Raw genomic sequence first — 22,653 nt, 5'->3', positions numbered from 1 at the left:
CCCCCCCCCCCCCCCCCCCCCTCCGACCTCCTTCTCCCATCTGGCAAGCGTAGAAAAATAGTATGGCACATCGAAGATAAAAAATATGGGCCAAAGGAAATGAGAATTATTGTCTTTCACTCAAGATGAAAATGTCACAGGCCCAGTATCATTTTAATGTTGTACGCCCACACACCCATGCACAGTAACTTAAAGAGAAATACACAAAGCACAGGGCTTTTCTCCTGGCCATTATTCCTAATGCAAGCTGGAGAATTACTATAAGATTTATTGTGCAGCGGTATATGTCTAATTTTCCATCTACCGCTGGGCGCTTCTGCTGGAGAGAGCTGACAGAGGCGTCTTTTATAGACACCGCAGTTAAACTGGGGCATTTACGCTCTCAGGAAGACAGCTCACAGGCAGCACTCTGGTAAAAGACAAAAAAAAGATTGATGAACAGAACAAAAGACACTCTTAAATGGTTTTCCAAAATGTTTGGAAATGGCTCCTGTTCCAGAACCTTTACTTTTAGATATTTTTTTACTCCAGCAAACCGAAGTTTGAAGAAAGTAAAAGCAGCTTTCCTCCCTGCTGAACCGTATACACCATGGATATGCATTTTATTTACAGCCCTGATATATCACTCAACATAACTGCAAATGGTTTTTTTTGTGAATGGAAAGAGGGACTGTTTATGGCAGCAGAGAAATGACTGCATGTGTATATCAACTTGAAACTATGACAACTGTAGTGTATATCAAAAACCTAATCTCAAAAGAATTATAAGACCACAGTGTTGTTAATTGTCTTGGAATCAAACACCTCTGAAAGGTTGTTGTTTCCTGAAACCTTGTCTACAAATGACTCCATCTTGTTACCCTCGACCCTAGGCCTAGCAAGATGATGATGAGCCATGGATGGCAGGGATCCAAGGAGATGAATGACCACACGTCGTCTGAGTTGATCGCTCTCTGCCTGACCTTTCCTCTGGCCCTGCTTGGCACATAAACCTGTCTGTGTCTGGCTGCAGGAGCACACACACTGGGCCTTGCCCTCTGAACGTCTACCTGCGCGATAGGTCACAGGTCCTCTACACACCATTACTGCATGCTTTCTCTGTCTCCCTAATGGTCTCTTCTCATTGGACTGGAGGGCTGGGATGCCCCAGGGTTTCAGAAAACAGCATCATTGTCTTGAGACAAAAAGGTAATAAACATAAATGTATTGCTTTGTTTGAGTAACAAATTATATTTTAGGCATGAGGTTGAGGATGTCCGAAAATGGACACCATACATTAATATAATCTCTACCATTAGTTAATGTTAAAATCAGTTTGTGGCACTCATTCTAATGATAAACTATGACTTATGGGCCACCTTAGGTAAATAATTGTCCTTAAGAAATGCAATCCCACACTGCAGTAGAAAATAAAATGTTGAAAAGTACCATGAGAAATCAATGTAGTTTTTGCATGAGAAATCAATGGACAATCAATGCACAACAACAACAACAAAATAGAGACTCGGATCTTAAAACAAAATGTCTCTTTAATTTGTAAGTGTCAACAGCAGTACAAAATATGGGAGTGATGGTGAGACTTTGTCACACAATTTCTTACTCTTTTACGCAAAAGGAGGAAACTCTTGAGGTAAATGAGCTTAAACAGGCAGTTATACAACCCACTCCTGCCTTGTTACATCAATGGATTGAGTACATATAGAAAGATGATGTTACATTACAATATGCCTGAATGCATCCTGTGGGGAATACAACCTAGATATTTGCACACATTACTAAGGTGCCTAGATACACCCAAATGTGTCAGTCATCTGGTGTATTTTATTTGATATAGTGTATTAATACTACCAACACAGAGGAGACTGGTCTCCAATACATACCACTGTAGAATTATTTCACCTTAAGTTTACCTCACGTCAATACTGCACATGGAAACCAAAGACTTGCTGGTTTACATTTTGAAGCCAAGCAAAATAAAATATTTTAGTACCTTTTCCTTTTTATAATTTAACAATAATATCCTCAGCAAGTAGCTGTCCTTTTGTACTGTATGAAGAAGAAAGTGAACACAAATGTGATGGCAACCTTTTTTTTAAGTTCAATTAAAAACTTTACACTGGACTGTACAAGATATTATGATAAACTATTTACATTTTCAGAATTAAAACATTTTTCAAAGCAGCAACAGACACTATTTCATTTTCTCTAGTTACGCCCTTAACAATACCTGCCCTGGGCCTAGGTACCTGCCAAGAAATTGATTTCTACGCAGAAAACTGTATCAGTCTGCCAGCGGTTTCAAAACAGCAACAGCCCCAGCGACAGAAGAGCCACACACAGTGTTGCTTGAGAGACAAAAAATAAATTTAGAAAGCAAAGTACCATTGACAACTGTATAAGTTGTCCCCAACAGCAAATGTTACACTCCTGAACAGCAGCTAGCATGTCAGTCCAGCATGTCAGTGAATTGTGCTAACTCAATGAACACAGAGAACATTCCCACCATATACATCACAAAGTTCAATGACAGAAAAAAATCATTACATTTAAGTTAAGTTATTGAAACAGCATACAAGCTTAGTCTTCAGTTGTTGAATCTTGTTCGCATTTACATAGCTGAGAGACAGATGGATTCATAGAAAAGGTCATGACTACACTTTGCTGATGGCTGGATGGGCTGCCTTTAAAAAGGTCAGCAACACATAGAAAAGGTCATGACTACACTTTGCTGATGGCTGGATGGGCTGCCTTTAAAAAGGTCAGCAACACATAGAAAAGGTCATGACTACACTTTGCTGATGGCTGGATGGGCTGCCTTTAAAAAGGTTAGCAACACATAGAGAAGGACAAAAAGAGTATAGGCCTAGAATACACACGAGTGGCTCTGCATTGTGCCACGTTAAAACTAAAAAATATTTGCACACTCCCTTCAATTTCAGCTCCCCAAGAACCTCACTTGTGTAAAATTGCCAATGAATTAAATCCTCTTGGGTCATTCTAATTTTAAATGTAACAAATGCATGCAGATGTGCAATTAAAATGTAGCTATTCATTTATGCTACTATCAACCTCTCCGTTCAAATTTGACACATAACAGTATAACCCCTGAGGGCTGTGAAAAACACAAAACACAAGCGATAAGGTATGTCGCTAGGATTGAGTCATGATTGCAAACGCAAGTTGTATAATAAAAACATATACATCCTAACTGCTTGTTGTTCAGATTAATTTTACCACTGTCCCTATGAAACATACAGAGTACTTTATTTGTACCGACTGTGCATGTAATTAGATACAAATGAAGTTATTTATTTTTAAAACGTTTGTCCTTAATGTCCAAGGCTAAGGAGTATAGCTTGGGTTTTGATTGGCTCCTTGAATTGTCTGAGGGAGGTCATTGAAACGCTAGCAAGAAGGGGCCTGTCTGTCTATCTCAGCTACAGCTCCGTCCAATACTGCTCTCTTCAACCGTCCAATACTGCTCTCTTCAACTGGGAGAAATAATCAGAATCTACATGACGTACAGTGACCTGTCAGTTTTAAGAACATCAACATACACTGATGATCAACATACACTGATGTAAAAAAGGAAGAAAAAAATAACAGTCAAATACATAACTAATACTTCACTAAGTACTTATGAACAAAAATATAATTCTATTTCCTATGTTGTATTTACAATAAAATCTATAATGAAATGGTGAATTTACTGAAAAATGAAGCTCCAATTGATTAAACATATTTTTTTTCTCTCTGATTATTGTCCTTTCATTATGTTCTACTGACAATTTTAGAGCCAACAGTGGCTAATAAATACAATGTCTATACTCACTATATAGCTTCAAATACAATATAAAACACAAAACATATGTGACCAATAAAATGCGTGTCTGAAATCCGGTGTTTCTCAGCTAACCAGTCACTATGCAAGCGTTCTGTTGAGTTTACTGCTCAGTCTCTCTCGCGCGCTGTCTCTCTCCCCTTGGTGGCCCTGGAGCTTAGACAAAGTGTTCATTCACTACACATGTCTTTGCATAAATAAACAAAACAAGTAGACTGAAAAATTATTCAAATCTGGTAACTGTGAGAACGAGCCCACGAGTCCAAGTCGTCGTGACTTTTGTTCATTCAGGTTTTTTTCTGGTACAACAGCTTCACATTAGTCAGAATTGATAAAAATACAATTTATATCCAGTGCTTATAACACTTTGACTCCTTGCGAGATATAAGTTCTTCGTTTTTTTGTAATTTTTTTGTTATACAAGCGCAGTCAAGTTTCAGTCCTATCAACAGTCCTTTTGTAACTACCAGCACACTGAATTGGTTAGGCATGGACATAGAAATATGTACAAATCACGTACAAATCAACCAATCAACCAGCAAACAGAAGTAACAGCTTAAAAACCTAGACATGTTGACCTGGAGGGAAATCCGTTTAGGTTTGTGTATGGGAGGAAATCCTATAAAAAAGCATTGTACCTTAAAACAACAATAGCAACAAAGAAACCAACCAAAAAAAGAAAACGAAACTGAAATGGCAATTAATAATGAGGTGCTTAAAAACTTCTAAGACTTAAGATAAATGCTTTCAAACGTGGACACAACACAATAAAAGCCAGCTCTGAATGGGTCGAGTAAAATTAAAAGTACTAAAGAGCCATCTGTATCAATTAGACCTGGGAGAGTAATGCAGTGACCAGCAGTAGGAGGGAGTCCTGGCCATGTAGACAGCTAGCGCTGGTGACCAGCCATTTAGATCATTTTAAACCTCTGGACTTGGTCTGAAATGGACAGGTTCAAGGGCACGGGAGGAGAATAGCCGGGCTCATGCATTAATAATGCTGCATTTGAGATGATACCCACTCGTCAGTCATTTTAATAATCCCCCACAGCTTGATGTACTTGTTCCATCTGCTCGCCAGCGCCTAGTGGCTGGGCCAGGGTGGAAAACGGGGTGGAGGCCTCACTGTCTGTGCTTTGATGGAGAGCACAATATGCTCTACGTGCCCCGTCCTTATTGTTCCCCCTCTCTCCTCTCCCCAGCCTAGCGCTGCCTGCCACTCTGAGCCAGATGGCACCCCCTGGGTGTGGGGGTTGCCATGGGAAGGAGTCGAGACAGGGCAATAGCAGGGCAGAGAGGGAGGCACTTAGTCCTTCTGGCCTGTAGGAGGGCTGTATTATGGACAGTAAGGCCTTGACTGCTGGCCATCTCTAGCTTTTTCTCCATAGGTAACAACCTGGGATCTGATCAACTGGTAAAATAACCATTCAAGAGGTAAAGGACTTTCAGTTTGTGACTGATTGTCACAAGATTAAGAGCTGATTGATTGTGTTATATGTCATATTCATTGTCTGTATGTAAATAAAATACAGAAGTGCATTTTCAATTGCTCTAAAATACTTAAGTTAAACTTTATGTAAAATAGGCAACTGGTCATTATAAAACAACACAAATTTTGTTCAATATAAAATATTAACTTAGTTGAAAAATGAAGTAGTAAGTGTTAACATCTAAGTGCATGAATGTAGAGAATCACCATCTCAGATCTGGTGTGGTTTATGGAATACTGGTGTGTTTCATATGACTCGTTAGAATGTAAAACTTTGTCTGTAACCCTCCTTTAATAAAAACACGATGTTATTCCCGCACACACTGCCTCTTCTCTTAAGACTGCTGCAGTAGTTAACTCTGCTTTAAGACCTTCTCGTGTCAATTTAAGATTTACAATGTCGAAAAAATACTTAAGATTTAACAAAAAAAATGTTAAGACCAAAGACTTTAAAACTTGCCGCCCCAGTAGGGGCTAAAGTATTTAACCGAATGTACTGTAGCTACACATTGTAAAACAGCAATTTGTGATTATAATGCCCCCAAAGCTGCCTTTCGCTGCCTTTCCAATCCCACAGATTGGATGCCTTTGGCCCCTTGGAATTCTGGCCTGATTACAATCACTCTGATTAAGAACTTGGTAAGACTGAGTTGAAGAATGAGCAGAGAGTGTGAGGGGAGTGTTATAGTGCTCTGTGTTAGACTGGGCTGGTGACATGAGCTGGAGAGGGACAGGGAGAGAAGGGCCTGTTGGTCACCGCATTGGTCTCCATGGAGAACAGCTGCCATTATGAACAACCACACCTGAAGCTATTGCATCACTTCCTGTTCCTGCCCTAGACACAGCACACTGTCTCCAGATTCCTGAGTGTTTCAATATAGAAGGTATATAAAGAAACTGGATTTTGAAGCCGCACTAAGATATTAAGAGATTGTCTAAGACTCGAGTCTCTCCCTCGAGACTCAAACAAATGATTTAAGAGAAAAAAACCTTGAAACGTTTGGCACATCTGCACAAAATCGTACAGTATGTTAATAATACCAATAATAACTATAATAATAATAATACTAATACAATTAATAATACGGGAGTCTGATTATGTCCCAGAATTATGGAATTGTTCTGTTTGTTTGTTTTTAGTTAATATGAATTTCCAAATATTTTGCTTTCTAAATAGTTTCAAATAAATTCGTATTTAAAACATTCACAAGCTGTTGGCTGGCACAGCATACCTGAGTGAGAATATATAACTCCCATCAAAAACAGTAATGAAATCTATTAAAAGCATTTAACTGAAGAGAAAAAAATATGTATATAATAAGAAAAAAGTAAGACTGTAAGAATTATGGATTCATATCAAACGTTACATTTCAAGTCCTGTCATCCAAAGTTGTATAGGCAATAACCTAATTGTGTAAATGTCTATGAACAAAACACAAAAAAATAAACGATGAGATAATAAAAAACAAAAAACAAAACGAACTAAACCAAACGGCTTCACACACTGTAAGAAATATTTAAGACCTTTAGCTGTTGATTCTGACGGAGCCACATATGCATGCAGGCTCCTAAATGATGCATCAACAGAACCATTTCTTTTTGTTCTGTATTTTTTTGTTCTTCTGTTTCTCCTCCTTCAGTCAGTCTTCCGCCCTGGGGATGGTTCTCCAGTATGAATGTGTGTATGTCTCGGCTCGGGTGTTGAGAGGCCTCAGTTGGCGCTGACGATAGGCTCCAGTGTCTCAGTCTCACTGCTGTAGTCCGATTTGGGCTCCTCGTCAAAGTCCTCGTACATGTCCATCTCATCTACCTCTCCGTTGATGATGGGGTCGTTGGTTAACATGGCACTGGGCTCTATCTTCATGTTGTAGGTGCTCTGGATGACGGGAACGGCCGGCTCCGGGCTTGCTGAGGCGCTGGAGCACTCAGACGTCATGTGAGGGGAGGGTGTGGTCGTTGCCATGGTTATGGCCCCAGGGTAGACCACGCTGGCGCTGGTGCTGATGGGGATTTGCGGTTGTTGCCTGTAGGGAGAAAACGAAGGACAGAGAGAGAGACCATTAGACAAGTTTGTTCCTGTTTCATCATTATAATCCAGACTTACTTCTCATAACAATATCAGTTCTGTGTTATTTTTTAGATGGAAAAAGGCTTTACTTCAAATATGTATAAAGGAAAACAATTAGAATCACATGGGATGAGCAAATGGAAAGAATGCTGACAGTGTGTGTGCTGCTCGAGTCAACCCTAAAGACACCTCCACTTCAGCACTTAAACCGAGAGAGCTAGCTGGATTAACTGTTCTCCACAGAGGTGTGTTCTCAGCCAATGGTTCTGTGAAAATGATTTGGGAGAACAGTTGTCCAGACAGCACCGTTCTGAGTCGTTCTGAAACGGCACCCAGTTTATTGGTAACATAAAGCCCATTGGTGGTTAGTGCACTCTCTCTCTCTCATCTGCTGTTTTAGCAGTGATTGATACTCCAGTGATCGTATAGCTTACGGGTGATGAGGGAACACCTGGAGAAGCCTTCTCCTTACTGACCACACGCAGTAAATGAGGAAGTTAAGCTCCAGACAGCTGCCCTCCAGGCCTCTGTAAATCTATACTTATGCTTTATATCCTGTAATAATGTCGGCATCTCTTTCTCTGCTATTGCTGTCGGCTATTGTATCAAATTGATAAATCACTACTACTAAAAAACACCTGACAGTAAGGTGGATGAGGAAATGTGTTTGACTTGGGGTTTCATTAATGCTCCGCAAATCGGTTGGAAATTGCGTACGACGAACTATCACCACCGTCATCACTACACGTGGAGAAAAAAATAACACGTTTTTTTTTTACGGAAAAGGGAAACTAGTTCAAACGTTATTCATCTATTCTGAGGGCTGTATAACACACATGATTTAACGGGTTGATGAATTGGGTTGATTCGAAGGTCAGGGCCTTAGTGTGACAAGTTACAGACACATTTCAACTATCTTTAGTGTAAGCACAGTGAAGAGAGAGTATGTTCTCAGGCAAAAAGCCAACTGATTTCAGAATAGTCATTTAGCTGTGTGTCTACGTGTGTGTGTGTCGCGCCTGTGCTCTAAGCCTGGCGTTCTTCACTGTGCACCTACCCCACAGTGAAGAACTGCCTCATCTCTTGCCGTCGCGAACGCATCATCTGCTTGTACTCGCCGATGCGGAGCTTCTTCCCGTCGATGATGCAGGTCCTCTTGGGCCGGGGCTTGTACTTGTAGTTGGGGTACTTCTCCAGGTGGATCTTACTGAGACGGGCCTGCTCCTCATAGAACGGCTGTTTCTCCTGGTTGGTCATAGACTTCCAGCGAGAGCCTGTAACACAACACAGACACACAGATATCAGTACAACATTCACTTTGAATGTACATTTTTACTACAGAGGTGTAAAAAGGACTTAGGAATAATTAGTTAATAAGAATCAATAGATATATCAATGCAAATAGGAGTTTCCATTGTGGATACAGTATATTATTATGTGGTCTCTGTAGTAACCATGTAAACCCATAAAGCCAGTGGCTGGGCTGTGGGTGAGTTAACAGAAACTACACCATGCCTGTAAATAGTCTCTAGCTGATCTCTAGTGTGTCCTGCTCCTGCTCCTGCCTGGGTGACGCCACTTTTAAAGGCTGTGATCTATTGACTCTCAGTGCAGTGGGGACGAGACCCACTGTCATTTTTCATGACAAACACTGACGGCAGTGACATGGCGGTAAATCCATCTGTAAGAAAGGGCTGATTGAGCCACTGGTGCGAATCAGACAACATGCCACCCCCCGCCTCACCCCCCACTCCCACTGGTACCGGGCTACAAATGTTTATGTCCACATAGAAAGGTATAAACCACAGTGGGCTTCAGCTGGCAGCTGAGCATAAAAGTCATTAAGAGATTAAAATTGTTACAAAGGTTTTAAGTTATACCCTGTCTGAATCAAATGTGCAGTTAGAAATAATTTACTTTTTTATACGGAGAACAAATATTTTCTACATATCAATGAACGACTAGATTTCAGCTCTGGACCGCCAGACCGCTGGGTCTCCCGTCACGAACAGTAACGTGTTAGATTCTGTCCGTCAGGCAATTTGCCTCCACAGTGTTCCACTGTTTCATGAATGGGGTTCTGTTTCTTCTTGTTGTTAACATAGTGGTTTAAACACTACACGTTTATCACTATTGCCAACAGCCAAACAGCCTAGTGTTTATACCCAGCTGAGGGGAGAATTGTGGGAGAGAGAGAGAGCGAGAGAGAGAGCGAGAGAGAGAGCGAGAGCGAGAGCGAGAGCGAGAGCGAGAGAGAGAGAGAGAGAGAGAGAGAGAGAGAGAGAGAGAGAGAGAGAGAGAGAGAGAGAGAGTTAGAGAGAGAGAGTTAGAGAGAGAGAGTTAGAGAGAGAGAGTTAGAGAGAGAGAGTTAGAGAGAGAGAGAGAGAGAGAGAGAGAGAGAGAGAGGCTATTGAGGAGGAGTACACTACACCAGACTTTAAAAAGGGAAGCCGCTTTCGGACACTTGCTATTGTTTCACTTCCTTGTGCTTAATAGGGAACATTTAATTTTAACGAAAGCCTACAACATCATTTCATAGTAAACTGATTGTATCAACTGTATAAGGACTGTTTTTTCAGAGACAAAATTTAGTTTCAACAAACCTATAAAAATAGTTTCAACAAACCTATAAAAATATATATTTTCATGCCAGTTTCCTGACTTTCTGAGCAAATCCGATCCTGTTCCTTCCAACTTGGTCAAAACATTTTTTAAACATAATCTAACACAGGAAGGCTAACAGACTGTAACAGACTCTGTAATGGCTGGATGAAGGAGAGAGGTATGGCTGGAAGAGAGAGAGAGAAAGAAGAAAGGCTTACCCAGGATCTTGCTGATGTTGGAGTTGTGCATGTCTGGGAAGGCTTGGAGGATCTTGCGGCGCTCATCTTTGGCCCACACCATGAAGGCGTTCATGGGTCTCTTGATGTGGGGCTCGTTGCTGTTCCTCCCCCGGGCTTCCCTGTAGACCCGTGCCTCGGCTGTGCTGGCGCCTCCTGTAGGCCAACAATAATACTGTTGTGGTTTATCTGCTCCGGTACCAGAGCCATTCAGAGCTTTCCACCCTGGAAACACCAGAGTAGGAACAAGAAGGAGAAGAGAAAGCGAGGCGAGCAGTTAATCAACTGCTACGAGCCACGTTCAACCCCCATACCCAATGGGCTGTCATCACTACTACTGGAACTGAGACTGGGGCTGAGACTGGGGCTGAGACTGGGATCAGGGGTAGGGTAGGATTGGTGCTGGAGCTGGACTGAGACCAGACCAGATCAGGGGTAGGGTTGGTGCTGGACTGAGACCAGACCAGACCAGGGGTAGGGTAGGGTTGGTGCTGGAGATGGAGATGGACTGAGACCAGACCAGGGGCAGGGTAGGGTTGGTGCTGGAGATGGACTGAGACCAGACCAGGGGTAAGGTTGGTGCTGGAGCTGTACTGAGACCAGACCAGGGGTAGGGTAGGGTTGGTGCTGGAGCTGGACTGAGACCAGACCAGGGGTAGGGTAGGTGCTGGAGCTGTACTGAGACCAGACCAGGGGTAGGGTAGGGTTGGTGCTGGAGATGAACTGAGACCAGACCAGGGGTAGGGTTGGTGCTGGAGATGGACTGAGACCAGACCAGGGGTAGGGTAGGGTTGGTGCTGGAGATGGAGATGGACTGAGACCAGACCAGGGGTAAGGTTGGTGCTGGAGATGAACTGAGACCAGACCAGGGGTAGGGTAGGGTTGGTGCTGGGACTGGACTGAGACCAGAACAGGGGTAGGGTAGGGTTGTTGCTGGACTGAGACCAGACCAGACCAGGGGTAGGGTAGGGTTGGTGCTGGACTGAGACCAGACCAGGGGTAGGGTAGGGTTGGTGCTGGACTGAGACCAGACCAGGGGTAGGGTAGGGTTGGTGCTGGACTGAGACCAGACCAGGGGTAGGGTAGGGTTGGTGCTGGACTGAGACCAGACCAGACCAGGGGTAGGGTAGGGTTGGTGCTGGACTGAGACCAGACCAGACCAGGGGTAGGGTAGGGTTGGTGCTGGACTGAGACCAGACCAGACCAGGGGTAGGGTAGGGTTGGTGCTGGAGATAGACTGAGACCAGACCAGGGGTAGGGTAGGGTTGGTGCTGGAGCTAGACTGAGACCAGACCAGGGGTAGGGTAGGGTTGGTGCTGGAGATAGACTGAGACCAGACCAGGGGTAGGGTAGGGTTGGTGCTGGAGCTAGACTGAGACCAGACCAGACCAGGGGTAGGGTAGGGTTGTTGCTGGACTGAGACCAGACCAGACCAGGGGTAGGGTAGGGTTAGTGCTGGACTGAGACCAAACCAGGGGTAGGGTAGGGTTGGTGCTGGACTGAGACCAGACCAGACCAGGGGTAGGGTAGGGTTGTTGCTGGACTGAGACCAGACCAGACCAGGGGTAGGGTAGGGTTGGTGCTGGACTGAGACCAGACCAGACCAGGGGTAGGGTAGGGTTGGTGCTGGACTGAGACCAGACCAGAGGTAGGGTAGGGTTGGTGCTGGACTGAGACCAGACCAGACCAGGGGTAGGGTAGGGTTGGTCCTGGACTGAGACCAGACCAGACCAGGGGTAGGGTAGGGTTGGTGCTGGACTGAGACCAGACCAGGGGTAGGGTAGGGTTGTTGTTGGACTGAGACCAGACCAGACCAGGGGTAGGGTAGGGTTGGTGCTGGACTGAGACCAGACCAGACCAGGGGTAGGGTTGGTGCTGGACTGAGACCAGACCAGACCAGGGGTAGGGTAGGGTTGGTGCTGGACTGAGACCAGACCAGACCAGGGGTAGGGTAGGGTTGGTGCTGGACTGAGACCAGACCAGAGGTAGGGTAGGGTTGGTGCTGGACTGAGACCAGACCAGACCAGGGGTAGGGTAGGGTTGTTCCTGGACTGAGACCAGACCAGACCAGGGGTAGGGTAGGGTTGGTGCTGGACTGAGACCAGACCAGGGGTAGGGTAGGGTTGTTGCTGGACTGAGACCAGACCAGACCAGGGGTAGGGTAGGGTTGGTGCTGGACTGAGACCAGACCAGACCAGGGGTAGGGTTGGTGCTGGACTGAGACCAGACCAGACCAGGGGTAGGGTAGGGTTGGTGCTGGACTGAGACCAGACCAGACCAGGGGTAGGGTAGGTTTGGTGCTGGAGATAGACTGAGACCAGACCAGGGGTAGGGTAGGGTTGGTGCTGGACTGAGACCAGACCAGACCAGGGGTAGGGTAGGGTTGGTGCTGGGACTGGACTGAGACCAGAACAGGGGTAGGGTAGGGTTGGTGCTGGACTGAGACCAAACCAGGGGTAGGGTAGGGTTGTTGCTGGACTGAGACCAGACCAGACCAGGGGTAGGGTAGGGTTGTTGCTGGACTGAGACCAGACCAGACCAGGGGTAGGGTAGGGTTGGTGCTGGAGATAGACTTAGACCAGACCAGGGGTAGGGTAGGGTTGGTGCTGGAGCTAGACTGAGACCAGACCAGGGGTAGGGTAGGGTTGGTGCTGGAGATAGACTGAGACCAGACCAGGGGTAGGGTAGGGTTGGTGCTGGAGCTAGACTGAGACCAGACCAGACCAGGGGTAGGGTAGGGTTGTTGCTGGACTGAGACCAGACCAGACCAGGGGTAGGGTAGGGTTGGTGCTGGAGCTAGACTGAGACCAGACCAGGTGTGGGGTTGGTGCTACACTACAAGGTGAAGGAAATTGAGTTCTCAAGGTTCCTTTCCACTGGACCAGACTGGCTCTGACAACTGGATTTGACGAGCATGTTTTGAATGTAGAACAAGGGGACATTGTGAGAGCAGGGGAACAACCCTACGAATCAACACATGTATCCAAACCCAAAAGACGAGAACCATGACTTAAATACCTGTTAAATATTTTTTCTGGGGCTCGACAAGCATTCACACTTCTATACTCAGCCCCATACATTTCAAACTGAAGTTCCAGAAGTTTCTGGAAGCACAAATGCCAACTTCACCCCAATGCACACACATTTAGTGTGAGATGAGAGCATACCAACACACACAGAACTCCTCAGTAAAGTGCTGTTTCTCAATCAGGCCATTCACAATCAGCATGTGAGAAGAGTTTCTTTCTCTCTCTCTCCGTATTAAACTGTACATCAGCCTGATAATGATTTATGTTTGCATGCGCATTTGCTTCCTTTTATATGTAAGATGTGAAAGAATTAAATAAAAGCTGTATGAATATTTAAACAAACAAAAACATGTTGATAAACAAGGCTTGAAAAATAAGACAAAAAAAGCTTTCCATATGCTACCATCCATCTTTAATGATCCAAAATCTGGAAAGGAAAGCTTAGGATGACTCATGCATATTTCATCATCCACATGTGAAGTGTTCTCATTAGGATCTTCTACTAGCCCTCCATCTTGGCACACGTTACCTGCACTTTGATTTCTAGTATTATTTCAGTTGATAAACAAAATCAAACTGTTAATGAGTAATGGAATGTAGCGCTACTCTGTGATTAATTCACTATCCACAGACTCATTCACTGGCTCTATTCAGCACAGTACAGAGATAAGCCCTGAAGTAAGACATGGCGAGAAGAGGACTGGCTCAACTTTAGATAGAGCTTTAACTATCTACAGGAGACTGTTAAAGGAAACAGTAGGTGAGAGACGACACGCATGCACGCACGCGCACGCGCACACGCACACACACATCCCGCTGGGCTTGGGGTGGACAGCCATGTCCAGACTGATAAGGGGATGGAGGTCCTGTGGTGGTAGGCCTGATCTCTAGGAGCGAGGCCTGGGTCTCGGCTGAGGCTTGGCTGGGACTCAGGGGGGACTCCGGCTGAGGTCCGGCCGTCCAGCAGGAGGCCCTATTCTCCCAGGACCCCGCTGGGCTGTGCCTCCATATAGGGCCTCCAAATCCATTTACACCAGCTCATGTTTAACAGTCATACCGACACATTTATGATCCAGAAAGGCTTCCCTTTATCTGGGAGGCCAGTGCAATTTGCCTCTTCACACTGTCACGGTACATCAGCCAGAGCCCTGGGGACTCAGCTCTTGTCATTTAGCCTTCGCCAGGCAACAGTCTCAGAGCCACAGTCATATCAGGCATCTGACGGTCAGACCCGCTCTCATCTGCCTGCTCTGCACTGTGCATGGATGGATATAGCTACCTCTCTGGCTCAGACTGGCCTGCACCATACTGTTCATATGATCATCCTCCTTCAGAGCCCTGGGGAGAGACCCCGGTCAACAAGCTCTTCTAGAGCCCAGCCTTTCTTCTCCAACTTGAGGTAAAAAGCCTGTTTCTCAACAGACATACACACAAGACAAAAAATCCTCTCACACCTATCTCTCCTTAAAGGAATACTTCAGGATTTTGGCAATGCCCCTTATCTACTTCCCCAGAGTCAGATGAACTTGTGGATGCCCTTTTTATGTCTCTGGGTGCAGTTTGAAGGAAGTTGCTAATAAGCGCTAGCGCAATTGCTAACGTAATGACTTGATGTCTATGGGTATCTGCTAGCTAACACTAGTTAGCATTGGCTCGCTAAACTACCTCTAATTTCCTTCGTACTGGACACAGAGACATACAAATGGTATCCACTAGTCCATCTGACTCTGGGGAAGTAAATAAAAGGCCTCATTGTCAAAATCCCGAAGTATCCCCTTTAACACACACATACCTGTACACATGCCTGGTTGAGAAAAACCTATATGTCTTTACCTCCCTGCTTTACGCCATCACGATTCAGGAATAATACACTACCTCTGCTGCCACCGTCCCCACAGTACATTCATTTCATTTAGCACGCACTCACTGTACAGGATGAATTGATTTCACTTTGTTTGGTTTTGACAGCCATGTTTATTGTGCAATGAAATGTGGTGTGGCGTGGGGCTGACAGTATCCATCAACGTAGGCCAATCTGCTGACTGCCGGGCCAGATGAAGGTATTCATTAGGGCAGGAGCGCAGCGCTCACTCAGACACGACAGCCAGTGTCTGCGCCCTGGGATCGCTCGCTCTAATTTACGATGCCCCCCGTGCCATTACTCTGCCACTGACACTGATTCAGCAATTTATATACTGGCATGCATGCATACGGGCAGAGGTGAGCTTCTTACGAGGAGGGGGACACAACACGGCCCGCCACCCTGACACCAGCGCCAGGAAACAAACCACTTCAATCAGTTCGTTAGAGATGAGGCCCGTGAAGCCCTGGGTTCTGGTTCGCCAGGCGGATGACGAGGAGGAGCACTTCTTCTCCAGTTCGTATCTGCACCAGCAGGCCATGAAAGGGAAATCTATGGCTCCTCTAAACAGCATTATAACATCCTGGTGGCTTTGTGTGAGTATGGAATGGAGTGTTGACGGGCTAAGCAGACCCAGACTCAGAACCAGACTCAGGGCTGGGGGCTCTGTCTGTCAGTGTTGGGACTTGGAGCTGGGAGCAGAAATGAGCCTGACCCTGGGCTAGAAGGCGGTTGCTAAGAGCCGCATGATGCCACCACTCCATGGGGACAGAGGACCGCGTCCATCCGTACCACAGTGCTTGTGTATGGTCACATGGGAGGTCCCTGCCGCCCTCTCATTGGCCCTGCAGGGTAATCATGATGTGTCCTAATCAGAAGCAGCAGCAGCCACTGAGGGAGCTGGCAGCAGCAGCTCACCAAGCATCACCCCACAACGGTAACATGCAATTTACAACAATGCTGTTTTCTCTCTTCAATAAAACACCCAACACTGTTCTGACATTTACAAACAAGCATTAATTGATTTTTTGGGGAGGAGCAGCACGTTGGGGAAGCAGTTAGTTAGGTGTGTGATTGTATAAATAAATACAGATGTTTAGCAGTGACAGGGCAGCCCCCAGGGTTGAGGCTAGGGAGGGGGCAAGGGGGGTAACAGGGGAGGGCTGCTTAATCGAATTTATTGTGATTCATGAGGCCTGCAGCTCAATGTGACGGAACGATATGAGAATCTGCTTTTAATTTGTTTCTCCCACAGACACTGAAGATGAGCAGCATGAATTACAGAGAGAGAGAGAGACAGAGGGAGAGGGAGAGGGAGAGGGAGAGAGAGAGAGGGAGAAGGGGAGAGAGAGAGAGGGATAGAGAGAGAGAGCGAGAGAGAGATAGGGAGAGAGGAGAGGGAGAGAGAGAGAGGGATAGAGAGAGAGAGAGGGAAAGAGAGAGAGAGCAAGAGAGAGATAGGGAGAGAGGAGAGGGAGAGAGAGAGAGGGATAGAGAGAGAGGGAAAGAGAGAGAGAGCGAGAGAGAGATAGGGAGAGAGGAGAGGGAGAGAGAGAGAGGGATAGAGAGAGAGAGAGGGGGGGAGGGAGAGAGAGAGAGGGAGAGAAAGAGAGAGAAGGAGAGGGGGCTAGAGAGAGAGAGCGAGAGAGAGAGAGAGAGAGAGCAGGGGAGAAGGAGAGAGGGGGAGAGGGGAAGAGAGAAAGAGGGAAACGAGAAAGAAATCAGAGATGGAGGCAAAATGAAGAAGAGAGAGGGAAAGAAAGGAGAAAAAAATGGAGAGAGTGTAGTGAAGCCCAGCAGCCTATGACACATGTGTGCTGCAGGTTCAGACTGGACCCTGTGCCGAGCAGAGCCAGAGGGCTGTGCTGCCCCTCTCTCCCCTTCCCCTCGGCTTTGTTCTGAGGGCAACACCGACTTTTACCCTGGAATCTGCTCAGGAGGATCTGCCTCAGTGAGCAGGCAACAATCACTCCAACCTGCCAAGCCCTCCCTGCTCCCCGCCCAGTGGGATCAAATCAAACACCTCTCACTAAAGGTATTTACTGCTGACAATAGGGCCTCTCCCTCCAAGTGAGGGGATCAGCCCACATGCAGTGTATGGACAGATATGACACATGCAGTGTATGGACAGATATGACACATGCAGTGTATGGACAGATATGACACATGCAGTGTATGGACAGATATGACACATGCAGTGTATGGACAGATATGACACATGCAGTGTATGGACAGATATGACACATGCAGTGCTCAGTGCCTCTATTCAAGCCGTGGTTCATAGTCCGCTAATTAAACAATAACATGCCAGTTGGATGCTTTGAATTCTTCCATTTCTATGTGTGTGTAAAGGAACTAAAAGCTGACAGGCTGGCACTTGTATGCCACAGTATAGCTCTTACTTTTGTCTCCTCCATCTCCTCTCGCATGCCATCAGCCTTAAAGTGGGGCAAGGAGCATTCCTGTTCACATCTCACTATTCCAGAATGAATCAATAAAACTTGGGCAACCTGGGCTGACATGCAGTCTCTGAGCCCTCAACATCATGCAAAACCAACTCGTCCTAACAGACTATGGGAATGACACACAGGCACACGCACATTAATCTCCAAGGATAGGCCTATATGAATAAAACAGAACTATTGGAAATCAAACGTGAACTGTATAAAGGGAATTGTCTGAATTGTCTGAACCAAGTAAATGTTTGCAAATGTAATGTTTTATCCCTTCATCAAAAAACATTTGAATTCATTGTTTTGGGAATCAACCAACTTCAAAAAGGGACACCCTAATTGATCTAATACATTACACTTGTAACTGATATGGTCTCATGTCTAAACCACCTAGTTTGAGCTCAAACGAATAGCCTCCTATGGGAACATTCAGGGCAATAAAAGTCAGCCTATAATTCACATGAACCTCTGGTTAGGAAGGAAAACAACAACATGAACCTCTGGTTAGGAAGGAAAACAACAACATGAACCTCTGGTTAGGAAGGAAAACAACAACATAAACCTCTGGTTAGGAAGGAAAACAACAACATGAACCTCTGGTTAGGAAGGAAAACAACAACATGAACCTCTGGTTAGGAAGGAAAACAACAACATGAACCTCTGGTTAGGAAGGAAAACAACAACATGAACCTCTGGTTAGGAAAGAAAACAACAACATGAACCTCTGGTTAGGAAGGAAAACAACAACATGAACCTCTGGTTAGGAAAGAAAACAACAACATGGACCTCTGGTTAGGAAGGAAAACAACAACATGAACCTCTGGTTAGGAAGGAAAACAACAACATGAACCTCTGGTTAGGAAGGAAAACAACAACATGAACCTCTGGTTAGGAAGGAAAACAACAACATAAACCTCTGGTTAGGAAGGAAAACAACAACATGGACCTCTGGTTAGGAAGGAAAACAACAACATGAACCTCTGGTTAGGAAAGAAAACAACAACATGAACCTCTGGTTAGGAAGGAAAACAACAACATGGACCTCTGGTTAGGAAGGAAAACAACAACATGGACCTCTGGTTAGGAAGGAAAACAACAACATGAACCTCTGGTTAGGAAGGAAAACAACAACATGGACCTCTGGTTAGGAAGGAAAACAACAACATGGACCTCTGGTTAGGAAGGAAAACAACAACATGAACCTCTGGTTAGGAAGGAAAACAACAACATGGACCTCTGGTTAGGAAGGAAAACAACAACATGAACCTCTGGTTAGGAAGGAAAACAACAACATGAACCTCTGGTTAGGAAAGAAAACAACAACATGAACCTCTGGTTAGGAAGGAAAACAACAACATGAACCTCTGGTTAGGAAGGAAAACAACAACATGAACCTCTGGTTAGGAAGGAAAACAACAACATGAACTTCTCAAAACAATCATCTGATAATAAACTGAAGAACAGCTCTGAGCTACCAAGACAAATAAACACAACATCACTGTCTGTTACTGTACAACAAAAGTACAACACTACTGTTTCTCCTACCCCATAAGAAGTCTATTCGCATATTTCCACTTAGCCAAGCTGCCTTGCTTATTTCTCCTTAGATGATATTGTGCTGTGCGTTCCGATGAACTCTGTTTCCTGCCTCCCTGCATCTCTCAACGCCACCTTTGTTCTCCCAGGACCCTCTCTGGCGGAGGCGCTTTAGATAAACACACAACCCGCGTGTCATTCTACTTCTACCAAGCCATATGTGAATGAACAAAGAGGCTGGGTTGAGGCCTTTTGTGGTATTTGTTCATGTTTTTCATCTGAGCTTAAAAAGACCTAATGTCTTTGCGGTGAGCTGATGCATGTGGCTTGTGGCTTTCCAAAATGAAGGAAATCCTATCTATTCTCATACCACGCCACTATTTTCCAATGGCCCTCGTTAGAACTTTGGCAGTTGTTAATTTGGTTGCTGCATGCTTTGCAAATATTAGTTTAAGCAACCTAAAGCTTTCTGTGAACTGCAGCGAGGCCTTCTGTACAGTGGTCTTCTGAATAACACTGTCTCTCCTCTGCAGGGAGATTGACCCCTGCCCTGACAGACCTACAGTCACTAGGTAGCAGTTACAGCCTGTTCAGGTATATTCAGATACTACCAGTAGTTTTCCTCATGTTGGGGTGCAGAAAGGTGTCTGCAGTACACTCTGTGCTGCTGTGGAATAGCGTGTTGCAGAATAAAAAGTCCCTGCTTTAAAATAATGAACCATATTTACATGTAGTACCTGGCTCTCCCTCAAGAAATCACTTAAGTTTAAGCGGTTGAAAATGCTGTTGACAGCTATGATTATTTGAAAATGGCAAATAATTAAAGTAAATAATGATAATAATGTTATTATAATTGTTATATCCTATCCATTCTCATAGTAAACATGCATTTTCTTAGATTTGCTCAACATAATGCCTCCAAACAAGAACCTCAAAAGTTAACACATATCTTGTTCTCCAAAGTAAACAGATTGTGGTTGTAAAAACAGGCTTTAATGTGGTGGGCATCATGTTAAAACCCCGTTCACATCATTCATCTGGTGGTGCTGTTGAAATAGACAGATATATTTGTGGAGATAGATGAAATGGTGACTGTGTTGGTGAGCTATGTGCATGTCTCTGGCTTCTAGCCACCACTCTCTCTCTCCCCCTGGGAAGAGGACCTCCGTGGGCCCTGCCTCTCCTCTCCTCCCTGCCTCCTCTTAATCCACAGCCTGCTGGGAACTCACTTCCCAGAGGCGTCTGGCGCTGGCCTTTCCCTCGGCCCTGTACAGGACATAAAAGGACACAACTGATCCCTGACGACAGGGGCTGGTGCGCGCCTTGCTCCTGTCCTGACTCCACAGTAGCCACAGAAGAAAGGTTCCCACTGGGGTAACTGGGAGAGGCTGAGGACCTAGAGAACATCTGCCCTGAGGGCCAGAGGGGTGGGACAGAGTCTGCTGCGGTCGACGACGTGGGAACTATCCCTCTATGGCCACTAACTGCACCTCTAATCCTGAATTTATGGGTGTGATGTGAAAGCAGACAAGACAATTCATTTATGTTTCAGTTCTTTGACTTTGTCAACAAGCAGGTTTATGTGAGGTAGACCATACAATTTGTGAAATGTTGTGTGTTGTAATTATTTTGTTGGGAATGTTGGGAAATGGGGAAATTGGTGGGAAATGTTTTAAAAGGGCTTTTAGAATGGATCTAAAGAGGCGAGTGCTCTTGTATTGTCCTGATAAATATCTCTCCCTCCATCTTGAGAATGTTGCAGCTATTAAAGGTGAGCCTGATTCATTTTCCCTCTGCTCGGGGCTCTGAAGTGCCATGGAAACTGACACAAATATTTACGTCAGAGAAACATTGGCGCATCAAGGCATTCCTCGCCACTGTTTACGCTCCAGGCCCACAAAGGGAGATGGCGCTTTGTCACACGGGTGCTACACGAATTTACACCTCTGTGCCCAGGACCTCAAACAAGTGCAGCGGCAGCCAGGGCCAGGCCTGGAGAAGGGCCAGCTTTGTCCTCAGGCACCCTGTCCTCCCCTCACTTACCTGTGAAAACCAAGGAGCGGTGGGTGCCTTCAAACACCACTATCCCCCCAACCCAGCTCCCCCTGGTCTACTGCTCTGGCAGCCCTCACCTCTCTCTGGTCCACTATAGGAACACACTGTGCACTGGGGGGATGCAGGCAGCAGTCTGAAGAATTCACTGTCACATAGAACTGACTGGATGACTTTTCAGCATGGGAAAAGGGAAAACTATAGGAGAGAAGTCTGTACTTACCATCCAGATCCTCTGGCCTGGTGAGGTCGATGACTCTGTGGCCAATTTTGCCATCCTCGCCCAGTTTGCTAAGATGGTGACCAAGGCTCTCAAAGTGTGCCCGCTCCTACAGTACACAGAAACAGAGGAAAGACAGAGAGAGACAATGAGGAACCTGAACAAACGGCTGCATATACAGTACATCTCTTTCCATATCAAGAGAATAGCTGATCAGTAGAATAACTGAATGAGTCATTTCTGAAACACATTATCTCTTTGAAATAACTGCTAGCTCTATTGTAGAGCCGCTCCTTTGACATGATGGAAGTGTATTGAGCTTGCCTTTATCATCCCTGGCTGCATTCAGCAGATGCTATAATGTATGACAGGAGGGAGGGAGGTAGAGACAGTAGGAGCCAGGGGTGCTGTAAATAGAGTTATAGAGGAACACTTTGTGATCCCGAGCACACAATAGGGACTGGGGCCCTCTCCTTGCAGCGCTCAGGTTTTCCCTCTGTAATCTTTGCTGTCTGTCTGTCTGTCTGTCTGTCTGTCGCTAGCGCCCAGGGCTCAGCAGCCCTCACGTATTTAGGGCTCATGCTTTATAGAACACACCGTGTTCTCCCTTTTGTCATGTTGCTTTATGCTCAGATTAAACTTGGCATCATGTTGTACTTGACGCACAATGAAACCCGTTCATTCCGCTCGCCTGTGACAATGTTAAACGGCATGTCCGTGTGCATTTACAGAATAAAATAACAGCTTTCGGGGCCCTCTGTATAGTTGCTGCACATTACACTTAATGTATTATGCAGGGGAGAGTGCCGACTGCTGCTCACTCCATTGTTAAATGACCTAGTTCGGCAGTGAATGCGCAGGGCATTAGCACAGGGCTGTCTTCCTCTCTAAAGACTCAAGTAGGAGATGTACACTTTGACTCGGCATGACACAAATAATCTCTCCCCTCGGATTGGCCTGGAAGACACTAAAAGCAGGCATGTTGCCAGGGTTCAGCCGAGAGTGTTTGTTTTACTCCCAGGGTGAGCATTCTATCTCTGCCAAAGGTGCACTATGTGTACTCCTCCTCTTCCTGTGTCTTTTCTGAGGTTGCCTATCCCACGCAGTTTGAACAGACACTCAGGTGGGCTCCCTATAATGCAAACAGCTCCCCTGCCACACACACAGACACCGACACCAACACACACATTCATCTTTCACTGTTCTATGGGCTTTCACTCTTTTGTTTGTGTTCTTGTTTTTCCACCCACATGGGAGCTTGTAT

General features: G+C 45.4%; 1 protein-coding gene across 1 annotated transcript; it reads right to left on the bottom strand.

Moving 5' to 3' along the window:
• Positions 1 to 1,511: 1,511 nt before the first annotated feature.
• LOC129834138 (transcription factor SOX-6-like) lies at positions 1,512 to 21,970 on the bottom strand. The gene is made up of 5 exons (XM_055898879.1): positions 21,842 to 21,970; positions 21,393 to 21,498; positions 10,221 to 10,463; positions 8,456 to 8,672; positions 1,512 to 7,354 (listed from the first exon to the last, which is right to left on the bottom strand). The coding sequence occupies exons 1-5, from the start codon at positions 21,968 to 21,970 to the stop codon at positions 7,042 to 7,044; spliced, it is 1,008 nt and encodes a 335-aa protein (XP_055754854.1). The 3' UTR covers positions 1,512 to 7,041.
• Positions 21,971 to 22,653: the final 683 nt, after the last annotated feature.

Source organism: Salvelinus fontinalis, chromosome 35, assembly GCF_029448725.1.
Source record: "Salvelinus fontinalis isolate EN_2023a chromosome 35, ASM2944872v1, whole genome shotgun sequence".
Lineage (NCBI taxonomy): Eukaryota > Metazoa > Chordata > Actinopteri > Salmoniformes > Salmonidae > Salvelinus > Salvelinus fontinalis.
The sequence above is the reverse complement of the archived record's forward strand: the minus strand, read 5'-3'. Positions and strand labels throughout refer to the sequence as shown.